The 18,163-nt window shown below is 42.4% G+C and overlaps 1 protein-coding gene across 1 annotated transcript in view; it reads right to left on the minus strand.

Annotated features, from left to right (window-relative positions):
• The window catches only part of BLVRA (biliverdin reductase A), a 52,119-nt gene extending 34,185 nt beyond the window's left edge, over positions 1-17,934 (minus strand). The window contains exons 1-2 of the mRNA XM_040259865.1: positions 17,811-17,934; positions 2,937-2,969 (exon numbers count right to left, since the gene is read on the minus strand). Coding sequence (XP_040115799.1) covers positions 2,937-2,948 — 12 coding nt within the window. The 5' untranslated portion in view covers positions 2,949-2,969; positions 17,811-17,934. The remainder of the gene's footprint in view (positions 1-2,936; positions 2,970-17,810) is intronic.
• Between the last annotated feature and the right edge of the window lie 229 nt (positions 17,935-18,163).

Genomic DNA, 18,163 nt, shown 5'->3' on the forward strand with positions numbered 1-18,163 from the left:
ATTACTGAGCCAGGCTCCACGAGCTTAATATGAGTGCAAAGTTTCTACTCTTTGTGCACAATTTCCAAGACCATGAGAATTAGAGCGAGTCATGGGGCCTTCGGATAAGAGGGCAGAGGCACCAGAAAATGGTTAACAGAGGTCAACCCTGGGGTAGGGGAGGCTGGGGTGATGAGGTAGTGAGGATACTCACTTTTGACTATGTAACATTTTGTAGCTTTTGAGTTTTGTTCTAGGTCCGTGTATGGACACTACTACGAAAATGAATTTTTTAAAAAAACTTGTTCTTTTGTTTTACACATATATATATTCTTTTTTTATATTCTTTTCTATTATGGTTTATCACAGGAGATTGGCTATAGTTCCCAGTGCTATACATTAGGACCTCGTTGCTTATCCATAAATGTAAGAGTGTGCACACACCCACTCCAAGGTGCCCCAGTCTACCTCTCCCTCCCCACTTCCCCCTTGGCAACTGAAGTACATTCTCTATGTCAGTGAGCCTCTTTCTGTTTTGTAGATAGGGTCATTTGTGCCATATTTTAGATTCCACACACAAGTGATGTAGTATGTGTCTCTCTCTGATTTACTTCACTTCAGTATGATCATCTCTAGTTGCGTCTGTGTTGCTGCAAAAGGCATCATTTCCTTCTTGCGGCTGAGTAGTGTTCCATCGTATGCACGCGCCACATCTGCTCTCTCCATTCATCTGCCAATGGACATTTAGGGTGTTTCCGTGTTGTGACTATCGTGAAAAGTGCTGCTCTGAGCATAGAGGTACATGTTTCTTTTAGAATTATATTAAAAAGCTACTTTTAAAAGATGAATTTCAGTATAATGCTAGGAAAAGACTACAGCAGGTTGAGCATGTCAACAACCTTCCCTCTGAAGGGGATGAGAAAATAGGATTACAGTAGCTTGAGAAGACCTCAGGTGTTGTTTCGTTCTGAAAAAGTAAAAACCAAAGCAGTTGGAAATGCTGATGGGAAGGAACTGGTAGAAACAAGTTGAACAATGCAGCTGGTCAAAGAGGAATTCAGAGAGGTGGTACAGAATCTGAAGAGGCAGCAGAGTCTTCGGTTCTGAGTGTGGACAGTGTTGCTTATCATGCCAGTAAACAAAGGATGTTGAGGCTACCAAGCCAGCAACCTCTGCAGCTACCCGCAATGGTGCACCCTCAGGGGACTCAAGATGGGCAGGAATAGGATACTGGTCTAGGGTGCTAAGGTGCATATCAAAAGAATGATTTCAATAAGCCTAGACTCTTGCATCTTCTCATACACACACAAGTGATAAATTCATTAATTTGAGATAGTTGTTTTCCTTTAATTAAAAACAATCTTTTGATCACCTTCCAACTACCTGTTTTTTTCTTTTTTGTGTTTGTTTGCAAAAACTTCTATATATCCTTGGCAAGTCCCTTACCTCTTTAGAGCAGTCCCTCAGAGCTATAAGAGGGGCTGTAGCCCAGGCTTAAGTTCTCAGTAAGTCTGCCCATAAAACATAATTCTCAACTTGGCATGTTTTTCACTTGACCCACATTCACAAGAAATGTCTGGGATGGGATGCAGTGGGACTTTTCCTGAAGTCCATTCCCCTTCCTTCTTCCCAGATCTAGCTCTGGCGTAAAGGAGAAGATGCTCTAGCTGAGAAAACTCTGGCTCCTCCAACACAGTAATTGGTCCAGGAATGGGGATGTGACCCAGATTTGGCCAATGAGGCCTAAAAAGGCACTTGGTGGAACTTCAAGAAAGGAGGCTCCCACTCTTCTGAGAGAGCTGCAGGAATCCATCTCTTTCTCCCACTCAGAGTGAATGAGGAGGCATGTAGCCCCAACCACTGCTGGCAGCCATTCCTATAACCATGAGGGCCACTGTCTCCCAGATGAACCAACACCTGGATGAGAGCAAAGAGATGAAAAGATCCTGGATCTCTGATGAGATGGCTGAGCCACTGGATCAACCCACCCTGGAGCCTGCCCTCCATCTGGACTTCCAGGACAAAAACCACATTAAATTGGGATTTTCTGTACTCGCAGTCTGGAGCTCTCTCACTGATAAACATTCCTTTCCTCTAGGAAGAAAAACAAGACAAATGGGGAGGCAGAAATTGAGAGAGATGATGTCTGATGGTTCCAATTTTTCTCCACAAAGTAAAAGGTGATCAGAAGCTAAGGGTGAGGAAGGAGCTGGGAGGAGTGAGGAAGACCGGACCTGGTTATTCAGGGCAGAGGGAAAGAGAGCTGTCTGGGGGCCAAGGACGGGGCCTGGTGGGCATGCTGAGTACCCAGATGAGGGTTTTGAGAAGTTTGTCAGCTGCAAATAGCATGAAACTGTGCCACTCACCCAAGACCACCATCCTCTGGGCATGGCCTCTGGGCTTGCCATGCAGGATCAGGAGGACAAGGGGAAAGGAGCTGGGGGATGAGCACAGCAGTAGTGGAGGAGAGGACCCCGGGGTCTAGCTGGACCTGAAGGGAGTGAAAGCAGAAAGGGCTGATTGGTCAGGAAAAAACAAAGGTACCAAGAAACAAGGCATCTCACTGGATTGAAGAACAGGTTCAGTGGGAGTGAGAATACAAGGAGGTGATGCAGAGGAAAGTCCTTCTAAGCAGAGTTAATTGTCCCCAGAATAACCCTAGGGCCCAGCAGCAGCCATGTAGCTCACTCCACCCCAGCCCATAAGTGTTGTTTCAGGATTAACTGAGGTAGATAAATTCTAATCTAACTAAAGCTGGACAGACACAGATAAGAGCTCAGAAGGGCCTAATTCTTCCCATATCACCCAGAGCCATGTGCGTGGCAGGATGCAGGGGACATGTTTTCAAGTTTGTGCTGATGTTTCCAAAAGCTCTGGAGGGAAAGACGCCCTGTGAAGGAGAAATGAGGCGTGCTGCAAGAAAAGCATCCTTAAATCGGTCCTCTTAGAGAACTCACCTCCGTGTTCATCTTGGTCTCTTTCTGTAGAAGCTGTGAAAACAAAAGCAGAGGATCAGGACCTTAGTGGCACTCGCCCCCAACTGTGCAGACACTCTCCGTGATCACCTCCCCTTCTCCCCCACTTCCTGTCCAATTGGCTCCATCTCCCTCAAATGCCTTCATCACCTTGCCCTCCAGTGAGGGGACCCAGGTGTCTGTTCTGAGGCAGGTCCTCGCTGGCCCCCCTGGGACATCACACCAGTACTGTTTCTCTAAAGGATACTGCCAACCTCTAAGGTTTTCTCCTATACTGGAAGGGATGCCTCTGTGTACTTAAAAGAATGATGCATTTCCCAAAGTTGGGGCTTGGAGAGGGTAGCTTCCTGTCTACCCTTCTTTTATGGGGACAAACTAGGCAGTAAGAAATATATACCTTCTTTTTTCCCTCCTCGCTGAGTTTCCCAGGGACTTAAATATGTTAAAAAATCAGGACTAATGCATATACACTACTATGTATGAGACAGATAACTACTAAGGACCTACTGTATAGCACAGGAAACTCTATACTCAATATTCTGTAGTGACTCATATAAGAAAATAATCTAAAAAGGAGTGGATATATGTATACATATATTAATTGATTCACTTTGCTATACACCTGAAACTAATACAATATTGTAAATGAACTATACTCCAATAAAAATTAAAAAAAAATAGTTCAGTGGGCTACTTTGAAGACTTGGCATTAAGGAGGAGGAAGAAGGGAGGAGACAGGCGAGCAAGAGTCACAGGGAATAAGGAAAGAAAAAGAGAAGATGAGGGGAAACAAGAGAGAGAAGGGAAAGAAATAAGGAACCTGTACAAAATAATGGGGTTCCAAAGTTTGGAGGTTCCAAACTTTAATGGACTCCTGGGGCTGCCTGTTGGAAATGTGCTTTTCTGCGTTGTACCCCCAGAGCTTCTACTCTGGGGAGAGAGGTTAAGAGTGTGCATTTTCAACAGGTATCTAGGAGACTGTGCTCAGATGATCAGAAAACCACTCTTGGAGAATCACTAGAATTGAGAGTGGAACGGATGGGTCCCAAAGAGTGAACTTTTTCATTCATTTTCCAAGCAGTTAGAATTTTCACTTGATTTTAACTAGGATGGTGAGTGAGGGTTGGGGGACAGAAGTGATGGAGAAGGGACTAAGGAAGCCTCTCCAGCCCTTCCACCTGGGGTGAGGGGTTGTCCGGGATGCCCACAAAAAGGATGCTCCTGAGGAAGCAGAGAGTGAGTGATAAAGAGGGTGAGCTTTCTTCTCAGGTCCTTGGGAGTCAGAATGGGTGTGATGTCTTCTTGTTCATAAAATACCTCCAAAGAATAACCAAGACACTGATGGCAAAGCCAGAAAAAGCCAGAACTAAGTCAAGGATGTGTGCTGGGCAATGGTCTAGACTACAGGGGCTCTCGGAGGAGCCTGCCCCTCACAGATTCCTCTCCACCACTCTATGGCAAGTTACTTATCCTGTTGAGAATGTTAGTGTGAGTGTCCCTTGGGGCTTACATGTGGGTGGGGAAGTCTGATAACAAAACAGGAGGAGGTGGATAACAGTTGTGAGACTGGGTCAGCTACTTTATCTATATGAACCTAATCTTTGAAAACTGACGAAAAGGCTAATAATATTAACTCCACTTTACATATGAGGGACCTGAAGTTCAGGGTAGGTTAAAGCACTTGGCCTCAGTCATCGTGTTGTGGTTCTGAGCTGTAACTTTCAGCTTCCTGGCTCTGGAGCCAAACCCAGAATGCTCCAGAGATCTTTCCAGGGCTGTCTGACACTCAGCCAGAGAGCTGCTACAATAAACAGGAGATATAGGGTTTGATCTGGCTTCAGTCAAGGACTGCTCAAGTGACCCCGGTCAAACAGGTTCCCCATTTGTAGGCTAAATGGCTGGACTTCATCTCTAACATCTCTTCTAGTTCTATAATGCTCACTGATTCCCAAAATAGGAAAATCTGGTGAGTCTTGAAACAGTGCTCAACCTCAGTTGTGAAATGACTTTACCCAGATCCTCTATCAGACTGACAAAGAATTCAGAACGTTTGCCACAGATTTTTAGTCACATATCTTTTTTTTTTTTGCCATGCTTTGCAGCTTGTAGGATCTTAGTTCCCCAACCAGAGATTGAACCCAGGGCCCCAGCAGTGAAAGTGCGGAGTCCTAACCACCAGACCACCAGCGAATTCCTTAACATCACTGGGGAACTATAGGTAGGTATCTCCACAGACAGCAGTTTAGCAACATCCATTAAAATTCCAAATGTAAGCAAATGAACTCTGATCTGGCAATTCTACTGCTTCTCCCTTTTTTTTAATTACAAAATTTTTTTCAAGATTTAACAGTTAACTTACAATGTTGTGTCAGTTTAAGGTGCCCAGCAAAGTGATTCAATTATATATATCACACATATACATACATAATTTATACGTAATAGCCAAAACATGGAAGGAACCTAAATGTTTATCGACGGAGGAATGGATTAAGAAGATGTGGACATATACAACGGAATAATACTCAGCCATAAAAAGAATTGAAATAATGCCATTTGCAGCAACATGAATGGACCCAGAGTTAATAATTATCATATTAAGTGAAATAAGTCAAACAGAGAAAAATAAATACCATAAAATATCATTTATATGTGGAATCTAAAAAATGATATGTGAACTTATTTACAAAACAGAAAAAAAAAACCTCAGAAAGAGACTCACAGACACAGGAAACAAACTTATGGTTACTAAAGGGGAAAGAGGGTGAGGGATAAATTAGCAGTTTGGGATTAACATATACACACTCCTATATATGAAACAGATAAATAAAGACCTACTGTATAGCATAGAGAACTATATTCAATATTTTGTAATAACCATTGCTTTCTATTGCTGTCTCTAGACCCCAAACCACATTCAGGAGAAATCAGTAAATTGCCCTGAGTCCTTTGTCCTTTTTTTTCTTTAACTCTTTATTTTATATTGAAATATAGCTGATTAATAATGTTGTGATGGTTTCAGGTGGACACCAAAGGGTGAATCCTTTGTTCTTGTAGAAATACTATTGCTTTCCTTCCCTTTCTAATAAGAACTTCCAGAAAAGCTTTCCTATAAAGTCTATAAAACATTACTTATGAACTTTACTGCTTTCCCACAGGATCTGGGAAAAGCAAAACAAAACAGAAACAATTTGCAGAGCTACACATGCATAAGAAAGAACCCCACCTGGAAATCCTACCACCCTAGGCACCAGCAGTCTACCACCAAGGATGAACTGTATTATCATTTACAAAGCACATTCAGCAGGAGTATCCTGGACAGATTCTTTCCATTCTCCTCTTCCTCCAAGTCTCAACTTCCTTTGTAATATAAGATGGCACTGTTGGGGGAGGCAGGAACCCCAGGCCACCTTTTAACACCTGCCTTGCCCATTTTCCCCACTTCTGCCAAGACCATTACAGTCTGAACAGAACCCAAGGAGGACTTTATTCTATATCTTAACATATTCTAGAAGATCTAAGACCTAACCCTATAACAAGAAGATTTACTTTTTTTTGTACTCTTTTATTTTTCTTGGAGCATAGTTGATCCATACTGCTATGTTAATTTCAGGGGTAGAGCAAAGTGTGTCAGTTACAGACATACAGATACGCATTCTTTTTCAGATTCTTCACCCTGTACATTATTACAGAATATTGAGTAGAGTTCCCTGTGCTATACAGTAGGTCCTTGTTGGTTATCTATCTTATAGTAGTGTGTATATGTTATGTATGTTAATCCCAGACTCCTAATTTATCCCTTCCCCCCAACATTTTCCCTTTGGTAACTGTAATTTTGTTTTAGAAATTTGTGAGTCTGTTTCTCTTCTATAAATAAGTTTATTTGTATCCTTTTTAATATGAGCGATGAGATGGTTCGATGGTATCACTGACTCAGTCGACATAGTTCGATGGTATCACTGACTCAGTCGACATAAGTTTTGAGCAAACTCCAGGAGATGGTGAAAGACAGGTAAGCCTGGTGTGCTGCAGTCCATGGGGTCGCAGAGCCAGACAACTTAGTGACTGAACAGAAACATCCTTTTTAAAATTAGATGACACATATGAGTGATACCATATTATATTTCTCTTTCTCTGACTTACTTCACTTAGTATCATAATCTCTAGGTCCACTCATGTTGCTGCAAATGGCACTATTTTGTTCTTTTTTATGGTTGAATATATGTACCATTGGATATATGTACCAATGGATATATGTACCATTGGATATATGTACCACATCTTTTTTATCCTTTCCCCTGTTTAGGCTACTTCTATATCTTAGCTATTGTAAACACTAATGCTAAGTCACTTCAGTTGTGTCCAACTCTGTGCGACGCCATAGAGGGCAGCCCACCAGGCTCCCCCATACCCCTGGGATTCTCCAGGCAAGAACACTGGAGTGGGTTGCCATGTCCTTCTCCAATGCATTAAAGTGAAAAGTGAAAGTGAAGTCGCTCAGTTGTGTCCGACTCTCAGCGACCCCGTGGACTGCAGCCGAGCAGGGTTCTCTGTCCATGGGGTTTTCCAGGCAAGAGGACTGGAGTGGGGTGCCATCGCCTTCTCTGCTATTGTAAATAGTGCTGCAAAAATCACTGGGGTGCAAGATTTACTTTTGTTTGATTTTTATTTCAAGAGTTTAATATTTTAAGAATATTTAAAACATTTTAATATTTAAAAGCTTAAAGGCTTTAAGTTCCTGACTTTTAGCATTATGTTTAGAAAGACTTATATATACATTTTTTCTTTTAGATTTTTAACTTTTTCCCCCTTTATTTACATGTTTAGTTATAATCAATCTAAGTTGTTTGGTATATGGCATAAGAGAAGACTACTGTAATCTTCCCAAATAGGTAAATTGTTCTCCTATCATTTATTCTCATAAATTTATTTATTCTCATAAAGATTCATTCTTTCCCCCAGTGGCTCATATTTAAATTATTATGAATATGGTTATTCTTTCTTTTACATTATTGACCCCGATTTCCATACCTATAATAAATTATTTACAGGACTGTGGCTTTACAACATATTCTGCTTTCTGGTAGTTCAAGTTTTCCCATTAAATTGTTCCATATTCTTATCTATTCTTGCTCACTCAGACTTCTAGATTAAATTTAGAACAGCTTTGTCAAGTTAAGAAAAAAAATTCCACAGGGACTGTGCTTGTGATTGCATCAAATTGATAAACTAAATTAGGATAATCATTCAGCCTTCCCACCCAGAAATATATGGTATGCCTCTGTAGGAGAAGCCACTTGAAAACAGAAAAAGAATCTCAAATTAGTTTTTGAATTAGTGCATAATTACAAATGACAGCTCAGGCTGCAGTGGCTCACTAGAAAGTTAATTGAAAAAAGTCAACACTTTGGCATAAATAACCTGCTTAAAGCATTTTCAAGTAGGTAAGCCTCTCCTCAGATGTCCTGCAGCAGACAAGCTATCCTCTGGGAAATGGGGTTACAGATCATCATACTAAGTGAAGTAAGTCAGAAAGGGAAAGACAAATACCCTATGACATCACTTATATGTGGAGTCTAAAATAGGACACAAAATATGAACTTATCAATTAAACAGAAACAGACTCACAGACACAGAGAACAGACTTATGGTTGCCACGAGGGAGAGGCGGCAGGGAGAGATGGATTCGGAGTTCGGAATGAGCAGATGCAAGGTATTACATATAATGGATAAACAAGGTCCTGCTGTATAGCACAGGGAACTATATTCAACATCCTATGATAAACCATAAAGGGAAAGAATATGAAATAGAATGTATATGTATGTATAACTAAATTACTTTGCCATAGAGTAAAAATTAGTAAAATATTGTAACTCAACTATATTAAAAAAAAAATAAAAATTTTAAAACAAAGGCCAGTTCTAGACCTGACTTGGGTATCCACTAGTTGTGTGACTGAGGCCAGGGCACATGGTCTCTGAGCACCTTGAAAAAGGGGGGCAGATGAGTGTAAATGAACTTAGATGACCCCTAACACACTCTTTCAGTGCTGACATGCCATAAATTCTAACTCACTTCTATTTATTGTTTCTTCTTTGGTTTAGCTTTCTTCATGTTTGGCTTGGTTCCCTGGAGGTTATTAGCTTCTCTTGGGTTCACTTAGGGCTTTCCCTTGTGGCTCAGTTGGTAAAGAATCTGCCTGCAATGCAGGAGACTTGGGTTTGATCCCTGGATTGGGAAGAACCCCTGGAGAAGGGGAAGGCTACTCCAGTATTCTGGCCTGGAGAACTCTATGGACTGTATATTCCATGGGGTCACAAGGAGTCGGACACGACTGAGTGAGTTCACTTAGGGGCAGACAGACAAAAGTAATCGAGGACAAGGCTCAGATGATCAGATCTAGGGAAGCTGCTGCCCAGCTGCCCTGAGTCCCCGTCACTCAGCAGGCAAAGCATTCCTCAGCACTCTGTTTGAACATGTCACTGTCCTTCCCCTCCCAACTTTCAAAGCTCCTCCCACCTGCTCCATGACCCTCCTATTCCTCCTAGTGGCCATTTCAAAACCTTCTGCCTTTCACTGAGAGTGATCTTGATATTCAATTCAGTTCAGTTCAGTGGATCAGTCATGTCCGACTCTTTGAGACCCCATGGACTGCAGCACACCAGGCCTCCCTGTCCATTGCCAACTCTCGGAGTTTACTCAAACTCATGTCCATTGAGTTGGTGATGCCATCCAGCCATCTCATCCTCTGTTATCCCTTTCTCCTCCTGCCTTCCAGCCTTTCCCAGCATCAGGGTCTTTTCAAATGAGTCAGCTCTTCGCATCAGGTGGCCAAAGTACTGGAGTTTCAGCTTCAGCATCAGTCCTTCCAATGAATATTCAAGACTGATTTCCTTTAGGATGGACTGGTTGGACCTCCTTGCAGTCCAAGGGACTCTCAAGAGTCTTCTCCAACACCACATTTCAAAAGCATCAATTCTTCAGTGCTCAACTTTCTTTATAGTCCAACTCTCACATCCATACATGACTACTGGAAAAACCATAGCTTTGACTAGACAGACCTTGATATAACAGGAGAGAAATGTTGTATCAGGAGTCAAAGCACTCTTACTAAGAATGAACAGCTGGTCTGTATTTAAACTTACAAGGGTATATTCATCCTTTAAAAGAGCAGCTTATTCACTCAAATAATTGCAAGCAATACAATACAATCTGAGTGTAACTCAATTTTAAAGGTGGATTGAGAGAAGGACATTCTGGGGCCCATACATGCTGTTAGGCACTGATACCCAAGAAAGTCCAGGTCAAAACCTTGGTCCCCTATTGCTGAGATTAGTTCTTTCTGGCCAAGTGCTTTTGAAAACCATGAACTGCTGGAACATCCGAGCATAGCACAAATGACAAATGTATTGGGGCTGGGACAAAGGAATATAAATCTTCCACCTGGGAAGAATCTGTGTAACTCTGGTTTCTAACTATTTATTTATGTCTAAAATTTATTTATTATTTGGCTGCATCAGGTCTTAGCTGCAGCATGTAGGATCTTTGATGAGTCACGCAGGGTCTTTCCTTGTGGTACACTCACTCTCTGGTTGTGGCGCGTGGGCTCAGTAGTTGTAGCACTCAGGGCTTAATTGCTCTGGGACATGTGGGATCTTTGTTCCCCGACCAGGGATTGAACCCACATCCTTTGCATTGCAAGGTGGATTCTTAACCACTGGACTACCAGGGAAGCCCCTGGTTTCTAACACTTTAAAATCTCAATAATTATCCTTTTCAGGATTGTTAGAGGGAATGTGTTTTCTTTCCCCTTAGCAGATCAATTAAGACTTTCACAAGCAAAATTTCACATGTTATATGTCACCTCGATGTTAATTGTATAAATCATATTATTCTTTTACAGCTGAGCATATGTTTTTGTGCTATTTTGTGTCTGTTCTGTTTTCCTATGTTGCTTTTTTCCAACTTTATAGAGATATCATTGACAGATTACATCCTATCAGTTTAAGGTGTATCTATGATAGTTTGATTCATGTATATATTTCTCATGCAGTTTTTTTTAAGAGGCTGCAAATTCTCAGATTTCAGATGAGAAAATTTAAGGCCCCCTTTCAAACTCTGAAGTATTATGACATGGTTTCTATGATGATAAAAAAGTAAACAGTTAAGCTATAAAAACAATCATTCTGTACAAGACATAGAGAAAATATCAAGCTATTCAGGCACAAGCAAAGATATGTTTTAGTATACCAAACAACACAACTGAGTTGGCATATGGAGGATTAAAAAGCTTAAAGAAATCCCGCAATGAAACTGACCAAGATGACAACATAGAAGGCTCCTGGCTCCGCTCCTGCTATGGACACACTGAGTACACAGCTACAGTGGGAGCAGTCCCTTCTGAAAGAGATCCAGAAACTAGCTCAGTGACTTCTACACATCTGGTGAATAAGCAAATATTCACATCAAACAGGTAAGAAAGGCTGAGTCAAATGACAAGGTCCTACTGTATAGCACAGGGAATTACATTCAATATCCCGTGATAATCCATAATGGAAAAGAACATATAGAAAAGCAATGTATATGTATGCATGATCAAATCACTTTGCTGTATAGCAGAAATTAACACAATATTGTAAATCAACTAAATTTCAATTTAAAAAAAGATCTTTACAATGAACACTACAAGGGAATTCCCTGGCGGTCCAATGGTTAGGACTCTGTGCTTCCACTGCCAACAGCCCAGATTTAATTCCTAGTCAGGGAACTAAGATCCCACAAGTCACATGGCATGGCCAGAAAAAAAAGAAAAAAAACTATAAGACATTAATGAAAAGAATGGAAAAAGACACGAAAAAATGAAAAAAAAAAACTGTGCTCATGGATTGAAATAATTAATATTATTTATGTCCATACTACTCAAAGTGATCTACAGATTCAATGCAATCCTTATTAAAACTCCAATGGTATTCTTCACAGAAATAGAAAAGCAATCCTAAATTTTGTATGGAGCCACCTAAGATCTGAAACTGTAGATCTCCTGGAAGAATACATAAGGGGAAAGTAAACTCCTTAACTTTGGTCTTGGCAATGATTTTTTTGGATTTGACACCAAAAGCAAAGTCAACAAAAGCAAAAATAAACAAGACAGACTACAGGAAAATAAAAAGCTTCTGCAAGGCAAAGGAGGCCATGGAATGGGAGAATATCTCTGCAAATCACGTATCTAATAAGGGGTTAATAACCAAAATATATGAGGAACTCCTACAACTCAATGGCAAAATACCCCAAATGGTCCAATTTAAAACTGGGCAGAGAAACTTAATAAGCATTCTTCCAAAGACATACAAATGGTCAACAGGTACACAAAAGGCTTTCAGCATTCAACATCATTAATCATCGGGGAAATCAAAAAGAGAGATTATCTCACTAGTTAGTTTGGCCATCATCAGAAAAGAGAGAACGAATACTGGTGAGGATGTAGAAAAAAGTGAAAGCTTGTATACTGTTAATGGGAATGTAAACTGGTACAACCACTATGGAAAACAATATGGAGATTCCTTAAGAAATTAAGAACAGAACCACTGTGTGATCCAGCAATTCCACTTCTGGGTACACACCCAAAGGAAATAAAATGATTATCTCAAAGAGGTATAAATGTACTCCCATGTTCATTGCAGTATTATTTACAATAGCCAAGACCCAGAAACAAGCTAAGTGTAGACAGTGAAAGGATAAAACTGATTCATACAGAGTCAGCCCTGCATACCTAAGGATGTGTAATGCACAGATATGGAAACTGACTATATTCATTATATTAAACCATTTTATACAAAGGACTTGAGGACCCAAAGATTTTGGTATCCACAGGGGCTCCTGGAACCAATGCCCTACAGAGAGTGAGGGATGACTCTATATGTTATATTATTCAGCCTTAAAAAGGTTAGAAAATATTGTTATTTGTGACAACATAGGTGAACTCAGACAGCATCATGCTAAGTGAAATAAGCCAGGCAGAGAAAGACAACTGATGCATGGTATCACTTATAAGTGATTCCATCACTTAATGCATGGAATCTATTAGAAAACTGGTACCCAGTGTAGGAGAAATAGGGAGAGATACGTAAAAAGGTACAAATTTTTAGCTACAACATGAATAAGGTCTGAGGATCTATTGTAAAACATGGTAACTACAGTTGATAACAGTCATGTATGACTGAAATTTGCTAAGGGCAGAACCTAAATGTTCTCACCAAAACCAGTAAACGTGTATTAGTTTATTTCATGGAGAGAATACTTTCATAATGTTATCTGTGTATCAAACATCACACTATATACACTTTAAGTATCTTAGAATGTTTTTGTCAATTATACCTCAATAAAGCTGGAAAAAAAAAATCCTGCCTTAGCTAAAACAACATGACTTGACATTACCACTTAAAACAGCCAGAGATCAAAAGCAGCAGTGGCTACATGTGTTTGTGTTTTTTTTTTTTTTTCAAAAACATCTTTGCCTGTCGCCTTTTATTCCCACAGCAACCCTTAAGAAGTTAGAGCCCTCAAACTTTCATTCTGCAGAGACAGGAAGACTGTAAATCACTTGCTGCTGGTGGTTCTCCATCTGCCCTCCTTCCTCCCCGCTCAGGAACTGGCTGACCTTCCTACGTTGCATCTCCTGGCCTGCTTCACCCTCCAGCTTCCGCTTGGCACTGGCCAGAGAAGATCAGAGGAGGGGAAAGGTGTAAGACAGAACAAACCTGACTCCCTGCTTGGTCACTCTGGATCTTACCTCTTTGCCAAACAATGTTGCCTCTGGCCCGAAATATGCAAGGCAGCACATTCTCAAGGCTTTGCCTCCCAGGCTTGCTCTTTCAAGGCCTAACAGTTTTCATTTATATAAAGATAAAAAGTTGCACAACAGAGGATCACACTGGTCCTGTTGGAGGTTGACAGCAGACCTACATGGACAGCTGCAAGAGCGAAGGATTATCACATCCCCTTCCTGGTCTGGTCCGCACCAAGACTTCTGCAACAACTAGCTACACCCCTGCCCCCTTTGAAGCCTGGATTCTAACTCAGGGGTAAGATGGTTCCTTGGGACACTAGGTTACCATCTTCTCTGTCTGCTGGGTTTCCAAAAAAAGTCACTATACTTTGCCCCAACACCTCGCCTCTTGATTGAGTAGCCAGTTGTGTGGCTGAGCAGTACGGGGTTTGGACAAAAGGAGAGGCTGGTGAACTTATCCCCGACTTGTCCTGTCCCACTAAGCTGCTGGTCCAGCAGCGGCTGACTTCTTTCTGCCAAGGCCCCCCTGCAGCCCTGGAGGGGGCTCACCTCCAAGCTCTGGAACCACAGTCCTTTCCCTGCCCCTTCAGACTGGGGCGGGGATGGCATCCCACCAACCCTCTTACCTGGGTGCCTCACTGTCATTTGTTGGTTCCGCAAAACCTACCCCCTCTTCTTTAGAGTCCCTTCAAAAATGTCTTGCATTTTTGTGTTTTTGTTTTTTCCTGTTTCCATTCTAACCAATATACTTGCCCACCAAAATCTCTCCGTAAATGAATGGTACAGCTAGGACTAAACAGCTTCCTTGGCTTAAACTATGCCTCTCTTTCCGTCTTAGTCTTTCTTCTAAGTGCAAACTGGAATATGAACGTCTCTAGAGCATACCATGAATAATACGGCAATTTCCGTTAACCCAATGGTCTCAATCAACATTTCTGATTGTTAGAATGACAAGCGGAGAGTGAGCCAGCATGCTGCTAACCATCTTCTAATACACGGGACAGCCTCCCACAACAAAGAGTTATCCAGCTCCAAATATCAACAGTTTCGAGGTTGATTACTCCTCCTGCAGAATGACCCACAGCTGTGATTTTCCTCCTCTCTGAAATGCTCTCAGATGCCTATAACCACTGCTCTCAAGCCAGGCCACTGGCAGAAGTATGTTGAGTCCTGCCCCAGGCCACAGGTGCCTTGCACCAAGGCCTCAGAAGTGGAGCCCAGAACCCAGGTCACCTCCAAAGCTGATTGAGCCCCTCTGTAACTGTTGCCCAAAGCCCCTGATATCACTGACAAGCTTCCTGACTCCCAATTAGGCAAAGATGCCCACTCCTGTAAACACACTATAGCGTCCCAGTCAATCACCTAACGCCAACCTTTCAGCAGGAATTTTCTTCGTCTTGAGGCTATAAAAATTGGTTATGAACACATGAAAATTGTTGGCTTTCCCTGGTCTGTCAGGAGGTCGGCCCACTGTGCTCACATTATCTCTGCTCTTTGTTCTTAATAAACTCATTCCCTTCTGAAATGCTCTATGTCTGAAAATTCTTTTCCAACCTGTGCTCACACTGACTCAACAAAGAATGGGGGAAGGATTAGGGAGATGGTGACCTTCTCAGACAGGGCTGGGTGCTGGCCTGAGAGGTCCAAGAGTTAAGGTAAAACTGACCTTTACCCCTAGGCTGAATTTTCCTTTTTTGAAGGGAGCTGATACTTTGGGGCCTACCAAGGAAAATAAAATGACTACATGGGGCAAAACTCTGGAAAAATACACATCAAAATAGTAATTGTAATTATGTCTCTGAGTGGTAGAATTTTTAGTGATTTCTTTGTGGTTATCTATATATTTTAAATTTTGCAGGACTTCCCTGGTGGTCCAGTGGTTAAGAATCCACCTTTCAATGCATGGGTTGTAGGTTCGATCCCTGGTCAGGGAACCAAGATTCCACATGCCACGTGGCAAATAAGCAATGAAGACCCAGAACAGTCCAAAAAAGTTAATAAAATAAATTTTGCTATAAAGGTTAGCTAACATTTATATAATTATTTAAAACTCTAAAAAGAAGCTATTATGCCATATTCACTGATTCCATCCCTCCCAGCCCCAGTTCCTCGAGTGCATAGAATTTCACATGGCAATATATCAGGGTGCTTTAATAATGAAAACCAGAAAATTGTCTTTACAGCCAATTATAAGGAATGACTCTACTTCCTTCAAGGTCATTCATATTTGAGGAATGAATGAATGAATGAAGTATTCTTTACTTTCAAATGACATGTACTTATGCAACTGACCAAGTTTACTTTCCTAGAGGCAAACTTGAGACTCAGCACAAAAGCAATACAGACCTGCACTGTCCTATATGGTAGCCACTGTAGGGTAATTTGTTTCAGTCGTGTCTCTCTGCAACCCCATGGACTATAGACCGCCAAGCTCCTCTGTCCATGAGATTCTCCAGGCAAGAATACAGGAGTACGTTGCCATTTCCTTCTCCAGGGAATCTTCCTGACCCAGGGATCAAACCCAGTCTCCTGTGGCTCCTGCATTGCCGGCAGATTCTTTACCGCTTGAGCCATCAGGGAAGCCTCAAGGTAGCCATTAGACACACACTATTTTTTTTAATTGAAGTATAACAGATTTACAATGTGCCAATCTCTGCTGTACAGCCAAGTGACTCAGTTATACACATACTAAATATTCTTTGTAAAATATTCTTTTGCATTATAGCTTATCCAGGAGACTGGATATAGTTCCCTGTGCTATACATTAGGACCTTGCTGTTTACCCATTCTAAATGTAATATTTTGCATATACCAACCCCAAACTCCCAGTCCATCCCTATCCCTTCCCCCTCTCCCCCTTGGCAAGCATAAGTCTGTACTCTATGTCTGTGAGCCTATTTCTCTCATTTGTGCTATATTTTAGATTCCACATATTAGTCATATCGTATGGTATTTCTCATTCTGACTTACTTCACTTAGAATGATAATCTCTAGTTGCATGAGTTTCCTTTTTTGTGGCTGAGTTAATACTCCACTGTTTATATGTATCTTATCTTATTTATCCATCCATCTGTCACTGGACATTTATCTTGTTTCCATGTTTGGCTGTTGTGAATAGCGCTGTTGCGAACATCGGGATGCGATTCTTTTAGAATTACACTTTTCTCAGGGTATAGGTCCAGGAATGGGATGGCTGGATCCTATGGTAATTCTATTTTCAGTTTTCTGAGGAACCTCCATACTGTTTAACAAACACACATACTATTTAAATGTAAATTAATTAAATATAGAACATTTCCATTTTCACAGCAAGTTCACACTTTATTTTTCCCCCTGGACTTACTTTCTCTCTTACATTATCTTTGCTCCCCATATCTGGTTACATTTATTTTCTGCTGACTTGCTACGCCTCTACATGATTTTGTTGCAAACCACCCTAGTTCCTTTGTGGGACAATTTAGGATATCAGTACTTCTAAATATTTGTGTCGAGATAACCTTGTTGCTGGGAGCTCAGCCTTAGTTTTTCCAGAGTGCACTTAAATCATGTAACCTGCAGAACAACGTCTGAAATGCTAAGCGTTTCCAGTTTCCAAAGAGGAAAGGGTAGTCAGGAGAGGTTAAGTGACCTGCGGAGGATTCATACCAAGGAGCAGAACCCCAGGCCGGCGGGTCCCTGGAGTCCCAGACGGCCGAGTTCTCACCCCAGCTGGAGATGCCGAGCAGAGCCGTTCGCTGCCGCCCCACTACGCCGCATCGCCCGAAACACTAGCTGAATACCTCTACATAAAAACCGAAACCATCACCATTTTACAAATGAAATAGGGATGAAACGTTCTTAATACTCGGCCTTTGTTTATCTGACTCAGGCCCTCCCCAAGGAGCCCGTAGCGATCGCCGGCCAGCCGAGTCTCGCTTGCGCCCGGTCCCTGCCGGTCCGGGCGAGGTGGGCGGCGCCGAGAGCTCTGGGCCGGTGGCTGGTCAGGCGCTGGATCTCCCGCGCGCCTCGGTTTTCAAGCTCCCTCTGGAGGGTTTCAGGAAAAGCCTGACCCCGATCCCCCCGCGCGCCTTACCTGCCGCCGGGCACAAAGCTGAAGCTCTCCGAGCCACCTCCTGGCTCCGCGCCACGACCCGCCCTACGAACACTGCAGGAGCGCGGCTGGGATTGGCTGCCGAGTCGGAGGCACGGGGAGAGGCGAGCGGAGGAAGGAGGAGGAGAAACCGGGCGGGGTGGGGAGCGTGTGGGGAAGGGGTCCCGCCTACGCCTCCTCGGGGAAGGGGTCCCGCCTACGCCTCCTCCCGCAAGGGCTCAGCCCCAGCACTCTGCTAGGTTACCCGAGCCGCAGGACTGGCTGTGAGCTTGTCTAGGCGGCAGTCTTCAGCCCAGCTCCTGCCCTGTCCCTTGCGCCTTGCTTGGTGGCGCCAG

The sequence above is a fragment of the Oryx dammah genome, unplaced genomic scaffold, assembly GCF_014754425.2.
Source record: "Oryx dammah isolate SB20612 unplaced genomic scaffold, SCBI_Odam_1.1 HiC_scaffold_18, whole genome shotgun sequence".
Taxonomy (NCBI): Eukaryota; Metazoa; Chordata; class Mammalia; order Artiodactyla; family Bovidae; genus Oryx; species Oryx dammah.